Here is a 13,068-nt window from a genome sequence, read left to right as displayed (position 1 = left end):
GTTGCGTGCCGCAACATGAGGAATAAGGGTGATATATTGAGGAATAATAAAGGTGGATTGTTATTGTACGGTAGGATCGGGTTGCACACCGCAATAGGAGAAATAAGGGTGGATTGATACAGAGCAATAAGGGTGAATGTTCCTATTGTTACTGATTATATGGTGGGATCGGGATGCGCGCCGCATCAGTATATTGTTTCTGTATCCTTCTTCTGTTGTGAATTTATTCTGTGGTTTGGTATCTCACTTAAGGATTGGCTATAGCTGGGTACTGATAAGATATTTGAGTTCCGTATTCATTTTTGCTGCAATTACTGTTTCATTTTGTCCCGTACTTCTTTTTTGCTTTGTTATATACTATATGCAGGTCATATTGTAATTGCCCCGCCGTAGCCTCGTCACTACCTCGTCGAGGTTAGGCTCGGCACTTACCAGTACATGGGGTCGGTTGTGGTGATACTGTACTTGCTATGCAGATTTCGGAGCAGGCAGTGGCTGATTCAGAGATTGACTACAGGTTCACAGTTTGGATACCCAAGGTAGTCATGTTGGCGTCCCCTTCTACATTTCTATACTTCTGTTTTTCTTTCGTTTCAAACAGATGTAATTTCTTTCAGACCGATATTTGTAGTAATTCATAGTATGTTCGTGGATTGTGACACCAGTTTCTGGGTAGTGACAGTTATGGTATTGTTAATAGTATATAGATAACAGGTTATTTACGTACTTCCGCATTTATTTCAACTTGATTTAGTTTTGCTAATTTTAATCTATGAAATGTAAAGGAAAAATGTGAATAAAACTCTAACGTTGGCTTGCCTAGCGAGTGCGATGTTAGGCGCCATCACGGTCCCGATGGTGGGAATTTCGGGTCGTGAGAAATTACAAGGTTGCTTTTTAGTTTCTTTCCTTTTTTAATTTATTTTCTTTATAACTTTTTATTTCTATTATTTTACTTTTTTAATTTTATTTTTACTTTTTAATTTCTTTTGAAATTTTAAAATACATTTTTCTTTGTACATTATTTATCTTTTATTTCTCTACCTTTGCTTCTTGTGATTCCATGTAATTGCTTATATTTTATTTTTTATTTATTTTATTATTCTATTTTTTGAAACTATACCTTCTAATATTAGAAATAATGAGTCATTAACAAACTTGGCATATAATGAGTGATGCAATTAAAGTGAAATTTCGTCGTTGAATGTGGTTATAAACTTATTATGTTTCCTAATCTTAAGTTGTAGTGAACTTACTATTATTATGTTGGAATTTGACATATGTTAAACTATTTTTTTTTTGGATTTTGAAATTGTGTTATATTCATGGTTTCAATTTACTTGTTTTAATAGTATTGGCTCACATTGCATGTCGTTCAATTTTAATTAGAATTGATAGATTAGTTTTATCAAACATTTGGATAACGTTATGACATTATATTTATAAATATTAATTAGTTTTATTAAACATGAATTCCATGATGTTCTTACAGAACGTATCTTTTAGTTTTGTAAGTATCTAAACTAAATATTACTAATTTGGAAAATATATATAAATTATTTTTATATTATTAGTTATAAATATATGATTACTAATTAATGTATATTCACGAAAACTATATATCTTAATACCAAATATAATATCATTTATACTTATAAAAATTTATAGACATATATTTATTATATTAACTTTCAAGTTTTGATAATTACTTTATTTAAAATTTAATCTAACTATGTTATTACACATGTGCAACCAAACAGTAAACTTGTAATTACACTATGATTACACTATGACAAACAAACAGGTCGTCGTAATTACACAAATGTGTAATTACTAGACTATGTAATTACTAATCTAGTAATTACACCAATTTCAATTACCTGGTAGCTTTCCAAAAAAATTCTAAAGGATCACCTATTCAATTCGGGTAAAGAAAAGGAGGTATCGTCATAATTAAAGATAAACTCAAATTCGAATTATAATCTAATGTTGTATTTTCACTTGCAAAATGAAGTAATGTGTTAATCCTACCAAGTCCCAAGGAATGTGTAAATGAAGGCGGAGTCGTGATTTAAAGTTTCTGAATTTACTATGAAACTCAACATTCGTTTTAGTTATTGGATTTATAATTAAATATTTATATAATTTCTAATTAAAATATAATATTCAAGTCAAAGTAGCTGGATTCGGCCGAACTATAGGGTAGCTCAACCTCAGTGTGTAAAGTGGTTGATACATAACTATAACTATCGGAGGTTCTACGTTCAAATTCTAGCTTGTAATTACAATTTATAATAATATATTATTATGTTGTAGCATATCATGCGATAAATTAGTTGAGCCGTAATCATAATAAGAGCTTCACCTAATATAAACTTTCAGGTGGTAAGATTTTACATCTAAATTCCAACATGCTCACTTCACGTCCAGCACTCCATTACCAAATCATTGCACATGCAAGCACCTAATTAGCTGGTACAATGTTAAAGGAATTGCGTAGATGTTGTTACACAATCTGCTTGTTGCTGCTCTTGATTACCACTGGAACCCTAAGTTTTCACCGTTTCGCGGATGGATTACAACGCAGGATCCACGTTTCTGACGACCTTAACGACGTCGTAGACAACGAGGAGGAGGAACAATGGAGCAACAAGAAGGAAATCGCCAACTCCGAATTCGATCCGCCGCCGAATGATGTAAGCAAAATGAGCCCAAAGGATATCCAAGCTGAAATGATGAAGAGGGTTCTAGGACCCGTTTTCGGATTCGTTAAGCTCCGACCTGGAACTCTTCGGACTCCGGTATCTCTTTTTTACCGTAATTTGAATGCTTTGTTAATTGATGATTTGACTAATGCTAAATCCTTATTAGCTTCGGAATATGGAATAGTAATCAGCCGGTAAATTAATCGCTTTGCTAAAATTGAACACTTTTGATCAGCTGTGGAATATGGTACCGAGACCTTTCTTTTCTATTTAGATTTTTGTATAAAAGATGTCTTTTCAAAAGAGCTACAATATCTCGGCATCGATAATGGAGTACTTAGCTAAGAATAGGACACAAAGGAAGCAAAGGATCTGTATAGGCGATACCAACTGGTTAAGATCAAGACACAATTTTTGTTATTATCACGTACTTGAGGCTTAGTTGTTGTTACACGTATATTATATTGTGTCTGCTTAGAAATTTCTATGTTGATGTAGGGATAAATGTAAGATCTCGATTGAGAATCTCTAGTTCTGGAGAGCCTTTAAATTAGCTTAATAGACAAATTCTACAATATTGGATGAATATGCGTTAATACAGAGAGTAGATATAGAGGATTTCTATAGCCGCTACAAGTTTGGGATTGAGCCATAGTGATTAATTGGTTTTTTGTGTGGGAGGTAAAGGGAAGGACTTTGTAAGATCAAAACCTGTACCTAGAAGGTAGGAGCTTTATGACTGAACTACCATTCAAACCTCAAACTACACAAAATTGTCTCACCAATTGAAAAATATTCCTCAACTTTTTAGTTATTGATATGTCAATGTTAATTCTCTTGTCGCATATTGTTGTACATGGTAGTAGAACTTATTTGTCTAGATTAAAATCATTTTCAGGTTATGGTTTCTGATATCGCCAAGAGGTGGACCAATCTGGCAAGAACTGGAGCAATTGAGACAAAGTTCATAGGTGTTGATTTTAGCACGATCATGTTCACTATGGAAAAAGGTCAAGACACTAAACAGGTTTGTTTTACTTCCTAAATCAGATATCTTCTTCTGTAACTGCTGAATTTGCCTATTGGTGCTTCCAGAAAAGAGCTTGTTCAAAAGGCTAAAACTACTAGGGAATTTTGTAAACTGTTGTTCTGTTTTTCAACATTAACCACTTAAGAATATGGTGGCAGAGAATACACAGCACATATGAAGAACAGATTGATTTTAGGTTGAATATCAAGTTTCCCTGACAATTTCCAGAAAAGTCGCCTTACTGTTTTCGTTTCTCTTCTTAATCACTTAAAGAAACTCTATGGTAAGATTTAGAGAATTTGAAAAGAGGAAAATGAAAAGTGAATCATCAGAGAAACTCAGAGTGAAAGGAGAACAAACAATGTGAGATAGTGCAAGAAAAAGATAACATTTTCCCTTTGTTACACCTGGTTTACGTCAACACTGAACTCTCTGTAACTATTAGCTCTTTCTCCTCGAAACTCAGTAAGCACACAAAAGTGGTGTAACATGGGAGGGTTAGGGTGAAAACATCAATTAGTCCATTAGAGAATAGCTTTAAAGATATTAAATTACTCCATTTTAGAGATCATATCAAGCAACTTGAGGTTCATCCTGCATTTATTCAATTTCATCGCATGATGCCAATAAAACCTTTTATTTTGTTCAAAGGAGGTACTCTTCAATGTGGTTTGCTTATTATTACTTCCAAATCTGCTATGGAATTCAATCCTGCAGTTTTTTGGCGTTCTTATTATGATCATCAAGAAAACAGAATGAATGATAGGAGGCATCTTTCTCATTGTTTGGATGGTAACCTTAATGTGACATTGCTAATTGTTGGATGATCACCATCTGTGCCGTATTATAGCTGTTTGTCGTCGTTACTTTCTTTTGCAATATTCTTTAAGTTGATGCTCAACTTTTGCTTAATGTGGTATCTGTACATGCCAAATGCTTAATGCATGTTTGAGCCAGTTTAACTCTCTCCTATAATTAAAAGTGTCTTCAGTTATGTGATAAAACATGAGATTCTGCATGCTGGATTTTTTGAGATTTTCTTTGTCCATTTTGCAGTTAAAAGAGTTTTTGCTAGAACAAGAAGAAGCATATGAGATTAAAATAGGGGACCAACTATTTCGAAGACCAGGCGACCCTCCGTTTGAAGAAGTTTTCGAGAAGTTCCAAAATGAGATAGAGAAGAACAGGCACTCTGAGTTGTAACAAGCCAGAAAACAGACCCTTCTTCTTTCTCCTCTATTTCGTTTCTAGATTAGCCGGAATTTTGTACATCGGTTCATTCTTCCATGCAGCTCATTTAACCATTGATCCTCCAACAACATCTATTACCAGACAGGTTACTGGAAATGGCTCTCTTTTTCCACTGAGTTTTCTGGTTATGATCTTAGCTTGTTGCTTTTCTTATTACCCGACATATCATTCATGATCTGTTTGTTACCAGGGGCTTATTAAGTTATAGCTCCATTTGTCAAATAAGTTATACATCTGGATTCAATAAATTGGCTGTAGTACATAGGATTGCTGATATTTCAACATTGAACATCTTATACCGGAAATATCTGGCAGAGTTTCAGAAGCTCATAACGGGACTCGTGATCATGAATTTGTTTTTTTTTCCTAGTTTCTTTTTTCGCAATGGATTTAGTGATTGAAAAGTTACACTTGAATGGTACCATTTCAGGTTTGCATTGAATTCCTCGTTAACTCGTCGCTATTGCATGCGTTGTGCATAAAAAGGACAGAAGAGCTGTTATAATATGCAATTTATCCCATTAGGGCCTGCTTTTAGATGAATAATGAAATTCCCAAAGAGCAGGGAAATAAAAGAGAGTCAGTTGAAAGAAATTAACATGATTATTTCAGCTTGTTAAGATAGATGAATAAACATAAGAGTTCCTCCAAACGGTTTAAGCTTTTGGATTGGATGAGGTGATCAGAGTAGACAGAGTTCTTACATACATGTCTCACTTCCACTATTTAACAAAAAGTCTTCCCACACCAAGGGAAAAAAATCAGGCCCCCATAGTTAAATACACAAAGTATTCCATCTCTAAGGGTGTGTTTGGTATAACGGAAAATATTTTCCGTGGAAAATATTTTCCAAGAAAATGTTTTCTTGGAAAACAAATAGTAATCTTATTCATTTTCCAGTGTTTGGTACGCAAATTAAGGAAAATGACTTCTCGAGAGTATTCATAAATAATTTAGATATAATAAACATGAAGCCATAAACTTTCAAACCAACAACCTTCCGAACCCACAAATTTCATAAACTTTCGAACCGCTAAACTTTCAAAATCGCGGAATTTCGAACCCGTAAACTTTATAATTTCTAAACTCGTAAACTCCCAAACACATAATCCTCCGAACTCATAATTTTGGAACTTGTAAAATTTTGAACCTTTAATCCGTTAAATAAAAAAAATTAAAATTGAAAAATATATTTAAAAAATATTTTTTTGGGGGGGAGGGGGGGTCAGTATAACGAAAAATAAACAGAAATTTAAATTACGAAAAAAAAGTAAAAAAATATTTTTTTTTGTGCGGGTGGGGGTGGGGTGGGGGTGCAGAAAAACGAAACAACAAAAATTTGAAATTGCATTTTGCGGTGTGGGGGAGGGGGGGCGATTGGGTGGTGCAGTGGGGTGGAGGGTAGTAGGGTGAGTGGTAACGGAAAAACTGAAATTGAAAAAAAAAAGTCTTTTTTGGAGAGGGGGTGGGTGGGTTGGTGAGGGTGGGGAAGATTGAGAAGAAGTTTTGAAAAATGTTTTCCCTTCTCTTGATAAGGAAAACATTTTCCTCCATTTCGAGGAAAATGAGTTCATAAGGAAAATACTTTCCAAAACATTTAAGCCAACCAAACTGTTCTTTATCTTCTTTATTTTCGGGTTTGCCTCTTCCTCAACATAACAGTGGTATCAGAGCCTTGGTTATTTATCCGGGTTGTTATGGAATGGAGGCGAATATGAGCAAGATGATATGTTTAAATGAGAGAAATAATAATGTTTGGAGAAGCAAGATGAAAGACTTGTTGTTCGTGAAGAAGATGCATCTACCCGTTTTTTGAGCTCATAAACCCGAGAGTATATCCGATGAAGTTTGGAATTTCGAGCACCAACAAGTATGTGGATATATACGGCAATGGGTTGAAGATAATGTTCGCAACCATATTGTGAACGAGATACATGCGAGATCATTGTGGGAAAAGCTAGAGACTCTTTATGCTTCAAAAACCGGGAACAACAAATTATTTTTGCTAAAGCAATTGATGACCTTTAAATATAAGGAAGGCAGCCCTATCCTTGATCACATAAATGATTTTCAGGGCGTCCTTGATCAGCTATCTGGAATGGGAGTTAATTTTGATGATGAGATACAAGGACTTTGGCTTCTTAATACTCTGCCAGACTCTTGGGTAACTCTTCGTGTTTCTTTGACAAATTCAGCTCCTAGAGGTAAGGTGACCATGAAATATGCCAAGAGTTGTGTGTTGAACGAGGAAGTAAGGAGAAAATCTCAGGGTTCGTCCTCACAAGCAGATATCTTGGTTACAGAAGACCGGGGGAGAGATAGAACAAGAGGCTCAAGGAATAGAGGTAAAAGTAGAAGTAAGTCAAGGTCTAAATGCTATAATATTACATGCAACCACTGTGGCAAGAAAGGACACATCAAAAGGTTTTGCCGCAAGTTGAATCAAGACACTAGAGAAGGAAAGAAAATTGAAAATAACGAGAACAATGTTGCTGCTATTGTTCGAGATGACCTTTTTTTTGCTTATGATGAAAACGTCATCAATTTGGTATCCCATGAGACTAGCTGGATAGTAGATTCTGGAGCTACCTCACATGTCACACCAAGAAAAGATTTTTTCTCATCTAATACTGCTGTTGATTCTGGAGTGTCAAAGATGGGCAATGCTAGTGAAGTTAAGTTGTTTGGTGTTGGCACAGTTTGTTTGAAAACTAATAATGGTTCAACGTTAGTTCTTCAAGATGTCAAGCATGCTCCAGACTTTCCTTTCAATTTGATCTCCGCAGGAAGATTAGACGATGAAGGTTACCATAATGCCTTCTTTAATGGCCAATGGAAGCTCACTAAGGGCTCGTTAGTAGTGGCTCGGGGAGTCAAGTCTGGTTATTTATATGTGACACGGGGCCCTATTCTTAATGACTCAATAAATATGGTGGAAGGTGATACTTTATCAGAATTGTGGCACAGAAGATTGAGTCATATGAGCGATAGGGGGATTACGTGTTTGGCTAAGAAAAGTTTGTTTTCTGGATTGAAACAAGCAAAGCTGAAAAGGTGTATCCATTGTTTAGTTGGCAAACAGAAAAGGGTTTCCTTTCATAGTCATCCTCCCTCAAGAAAGCCCGATTTATTGGAGCTAGTACACTCTGATTTGTGTGGTCCTTTTAAAGTAAAGTCAAAAGATGGTGCACTTTACTTTGTGACCTTTATTGATGATCATTCTCCTAAGCTCTGGGTGTATCCTTTGAAATCTAAAGATCAAGCACTTGGCGTGTTTAAGGAATTTCAGGCCTTAGCTGAGAGACAGACGGGGAAGAAATTAAAATGTATTCTCACTGACAATGGTGGTGAATATTGTGGTCCCTTTGATAACTATTGCAGGGAACAAGGAATTCGTCATCAGAAAACTCCGCCCAAGACGCCTCAATTGAACGGTTTGGCAGAGAGGATGAATAGAACTCTAGTTGAGAGAGTTAGATGCTTACTTTCAGAGGCTAAACTTCCAAATACATTTTGGGCGGAAGCACTTAACACCGTTGCCTATGTTATCAATTTGTCTCCTGCTGTTGCTTTGGATGGTGATGTCCCGGACAGAGTTTGGTTTGCCAAAGATGTTTCTTATGATCACCTGAGAGTTTTTGGGTGTAAAGCTTGTGTGCATATTCCTAAAGATGAGAGATCGAAACTGGAGGTCAAAACTAAGCAGTGCATCTTTATCGGTTATGGTCAAGATGAGTTTGGGTATCGTTTTTATGATCCAATTGACAATAAACTTATTAGAAGTCGTGATGCAATATTCTTTGAAGACCAAACTATTGAAGATATTGACAAAGCTGAGAAGATAGATTCTCAGAGTAATGAGAGCTTAGTTGATATTGATCCGGTTTCAATTTCTAAGACACCTATTGCACATGAATGAACCCAAGACAATGATGGAGATAGTGATCAAGATCAAAATGATCATCATGGTATAGATGTTATGGATGCTCCAGTTGATGAAGTTTTGGTTGATCAACAACCAATTCCTGCACAGGTAACTACTTCGAATGCTCCTGAAACCTCTCTTAGAAGATCTACACGGGAGAAGCAAAAATTCATGCGCTATCCTCCTGATGAGTATGTACTTTTGACTGACATGGGAGAACCTGAGAATTATGATGAAGCCATGCAAGATAATCACAAAGATCATTGGATCGAAGCGATGTAAGATGAGATGAAGTCACTCCATGAGAATGGCACATATGAGTTAGTGAAATTGCCGAAAGGTAAGAGAGCTTTATCTAACAAATGGATATTCAGAATAAAGCAAGATAACCATACCTCTGCGCCTAGATACAAGGCGAGGTTAGTTGTTAAAGGTTTTGGCCAGAAGAAGGGAGTTGACTTTGATGAAATTTTCTCCCCTGTTGTGAAGATGTCTTCTATTCGTGTGGTTCTAGGCTTAGCCGCAGGTCTAGATTTAGAGATTGAGCAGATGGATGTCAAGACTGCTTTTCTTCATGGTGATTTAGATGAGGAGATTTATATGGAGCAACCTGAGGGTTTTGTAACTAAGGGAAAAGAAAATTATGTCTGCAAATTGAAAAAGAGATTGTATGGATTGAAACAAGCTCCAAGGCAATGGTATTTGAAGTTTGAATCTGTCATAGAAGAACAAGGGTACAAGAAAACTTCTTCAGACCACTGTGTATTCTTCCAGAAGTTCTCTGATGATGATTTTATTATTTTATTGCTTTATGTGGATGACGTGCTTATTGTTGGCAAGAATAAATCCAGAATCGCAGTCCTTAAGAAGCAGCTGAGCAAATCGTTTGCGATGAAGGACTTGGGGCCAGCAAAGAAAATCTTGGGCATTCAAATCCACCGACACAGATATAGAAAGGAGTTATTTCTGTCCCAAAAGCAATACATTGAGAAGGTACTCAAGAGGTTCAATATGATAGATGCAAAAGTGGTTAGTACTCCTCTTGCTAAACACTTCAAATTAAGTATTAGTCAGAGTCCATCTACTGATGAAGAGAAAAAGGAGATGTCTCGTATTCCTTACTCTTCTGCCATTGGTAGCTTGATGTATGCTATGGTTTGCACTAGACCAGATATTGCACATGCCGTTAGTACTGTTAGTAGATTCCTTTCCAATCCTGGAAAAGAACATTGGGATGCAGTAAAATGGATATTAAGGTATTTGAAAGGTACTGCAGATTTAAAGTTATGCTTTGGTAATGGCAAGCCTGAACTTGTTTGTTACACAGACTCTGATGTAGGAGGCAATCTTGATAATTCAAGATCGACTTCCGATTATTTGATCACTTTTGCAGGGGGAGCTGTTTCTTGTCAATCTAGACTACAGAAGTGCATAGCTCTATCCACCACAGAAGCCGAATATATTGCTGTCACAGAAGGTGCCAAAGAACTATTATAGATAAAGGAGTTTATTAATGATCTTGGCTTTGAGCAGCCAAGGTACATCTTATTTTGTGATAATCAAAGTGCTATCTGTCTCACCAAGTACTCCACTTTTCATTCTAAGACCAAACATATAAATAGAAAGTATCATTGGATAAGAATGGTCGTGGAAGAGAAATTATTTGAGGTTGAGAAGATACACACTGATGAAAATTCTTCGGATATGCTGACAAAGGCGGTGACTGCAGATAAACATGAATTTTGCAGAAAATTGGCAGGCATGAAGCCTGTCAATAGTTCCTCTACTTGAAGACACATTTGGCCCCTTGGCCGGAGGGGGAGTTTGTTGAGCACATGCCCATATTGTCCAGCTAAAGGCCCTATGGCCTAATCCTATTCTCTTTTGGTTTCCATTCCTATTTGGAATTGGATTTGGTTTATTCCTATTTTGAGTGGGTTTTGGCTTTAAGAGAAAGCACCACTCATGATCTATAAATAGGACAACCTTGGAGAATTATTCTATGCTCATTGATACAAGTCTTTGAAAGACTTAAGCACATAAGAGTGGTTTAGAGAGAGCTTTCATCAAGAGAGAAGAAAGAAGAAAAGCATTTGTTTTGCAGCAGATTTTTATTCCGACCAGCCAACTTCAAATCACGTTTTCTGATTCGTTAACTGTTGGATCGGGCTGAAATTTTGACTGAATGTTCGTAACATCTTGGTCTTGGATTTGAACCGTTGAAATCGGATTTGGAAGCTCGTAGCATATGATTTCGAGCCGTGAACAGAAGCTTCATTTTTGTGGATTATACTCTTTCTTCAATTGATTAGTTGTTGCTGTTGTTGCTATTGTTGCTTCGTGTTTGGCCCTTGTTGAGTAGCCAATTTGGAGAACTTTTATAACCCTCTTATTATTATAGTGGACCTTTTTGGATCTTTGTGATCCCGTGGTTTTTACCTTCGATTCGAAGGGTTTTCCACGTTAAAATTTTGTGTCATGCGGAATCTAGCAAAGCAAACGTTGAACGACGATAAATCACACAACAAAGAGAAATCTACCAAAAGAGATACAAACATTTAACGTGGTTCGGTCAACTGATCTACGTCCACGACGGAGATGAGCAATCCATTATAATAAAAGAGAGTACAAAATATCGAGAGAGCAACCTCACGAAGAGGCAAACACAAGTGACACACTAGCACTTGTCTCGTAAAGTTCTCCCCCTAAACAAGACTCTCAAGCCCCCTATGGCTACATTGTGGATGCTACTGAATGTGAAGGAAGGATCCTCAATTTATAGAAATCCAAACCTTTTCCTACAAGAAAAAGGACTAGCCAAATATTGGAGATTTATAATTTCCTTTTACAAGAAAGGAAAACCTAACTAAGGTAATTATATTGCCCTTTTCCTTCAAGAGATAGGAAAACCAAATATGGTAAGAAAATTATGGCAAGCACCTAACAATTCTCCCCCTTGGCCTGAATTTTCTGGCAAAATAAACTTGATCCACCTTCCTCGCATAGCCTTCAACAGGTCGCATCTCCAGATCTCCGCCACAAAGTTTGTCTCAACGCGCGTAGCACACCGGTCAAATTTCTCAGACAAAAATTATGATTATCGTCAAATATGTCGTGGCTAGAACTGAACCCGCCAAGATGAACCTGTCTTGAACATTACTCTGATACCACTTGTTAGGACCGAAAAAATCAGGTGTCATGCAGAATCTAGCAAAGCAAACGTTGAACGACGATAAATCACACAACAAAGAGAAATCTACCAAAAGAGACACAAACATTTAACGTGGTTCGGTCAACTGACCTACGTCCACGATGGAGATGAGCAATCCACTATAATAAAAGAGAGTACAAAATATCGAGAGAACAACCTCACGAAGAGGCAAACACAAGTGACACACTAACACTTGTCCCGTAAAGTTCTCCCCCTAAACAAGACTCTCAAGCCCCCTATGGCAACATTGTGGATGCTACTGAATGTGAAGGAAGGATCCTCAATTTATAGAAGTCCAAACCTTTTCCTACAAGAAAAAGGACTAGCCAAATATTAGAGATTTATAATTTCCTTTTACAAAAAAGGAAAACCCAGTTAAGGTAATTATATTGTCCTTTTCCTTCAAGAGATAGGAAAATCTAATATGGTAAGAAAATTATGGCAAACACCTAACACAAACATGGAAAAATTAGAAAACATTTTCCGGAAAATATTTTCCTTCATACCAAACACACCCTAATAGTTTAAAGATTTTAAATGAGTAACTGATTAGACAATTCAACAAGTATCAACATAGTGTATTGCTACACAACTTATAGCTGAAAAGAGAGAGAGAAGGCAAATTTTGGGAATGCTTCCCAGGTCCAGCTTCCTTCTATCATTTAACATTTAAAATTATTGTGTCTAGTTATGTCTTCGTATTATCCTTTAGTTTTAATAAGAAATAAAGAAATCAATAAACTAAAATTTAACAATTATAGACGTTTGCTTCGTGCCTACATCTCCTGTACTCTATTATTGGTTGGTAAGGATGATGTCTCGTGTAAGGTCTTTTCTGACTCTCCCGAAAATTGGTTGTGAATTGTGATTGTATTGTTGAGTATATAGCGATTAGGGGCTATTAAAAACGTGAAACCAAGTCTGCATAAATTAAAACTAAACTTTG

General features: G+C 36.3%; 1 protein-coding gene across 1 annotated transcript; it reads left to right on the top strand.

The window, feature by feature from the left end:
- Window positions 2,339-5,275, top strand: LOC109243035. The gene is made up of 3 exons (XM_019409956.1): window positions 2,339-2,801; window positions 3,604-3,732; window positions 4,792-5,275. Exons 1-3 carry the CDS (start codon window positions 2,481-2,483, stop codon window positions 4,936-4,938), a joined length of 597 nt encoding a protein of 198 aa, XP_019265501.1. The 5' UTR covers window positions 2,339-2,480; the 3' UTR covers window positions 4,939-5,275.

The sequence above is a fragment of the Nicotiana attenuata genome, chromosome 1, assembly GCF_001879085.1.
Source record: "Nicotiana attenuata strain UT chromosome 1, NIATTr2, whole genome shotgun sequence".
Classification (NCBI taxonomy): Eukaryota; Viridiplantae; Streptophyta; class Magnoliopsida; order Solanales; family Solanaceae; genus Nicotiana; species Nicotiana attenuata.
The sequence above is the reverse complement of the archived record's forward strand: the minus strand, read 5'-3'. Positions and strand labels throughout refer to the sequence as shown.

Bases quoted from the DNA above. Each gene is read 5' to 3' on its own strand.
- LOC109243035 (XM_019409956.1), top strand. From the start codon at position 2,481: ATGTTAAAGGAATTGCGTAGATGTTGTTACACAATCTGCTTGTTGCTG. The intron at 2,802-3,603 runs GTATCTCTTTTT...AATCATTTTCAG, and splicing joins CTGGAACTCTTCGGACTCCG to GTTATGGTTTCTGATATCGC. The intron at 3,733-4,791 runs GTTTGTTTTACT...TCCATTTTGCAG, and splicing joins AAGGTCAAGACACTAAACAG to TTAAAAGAGTTTTTGCTAGA.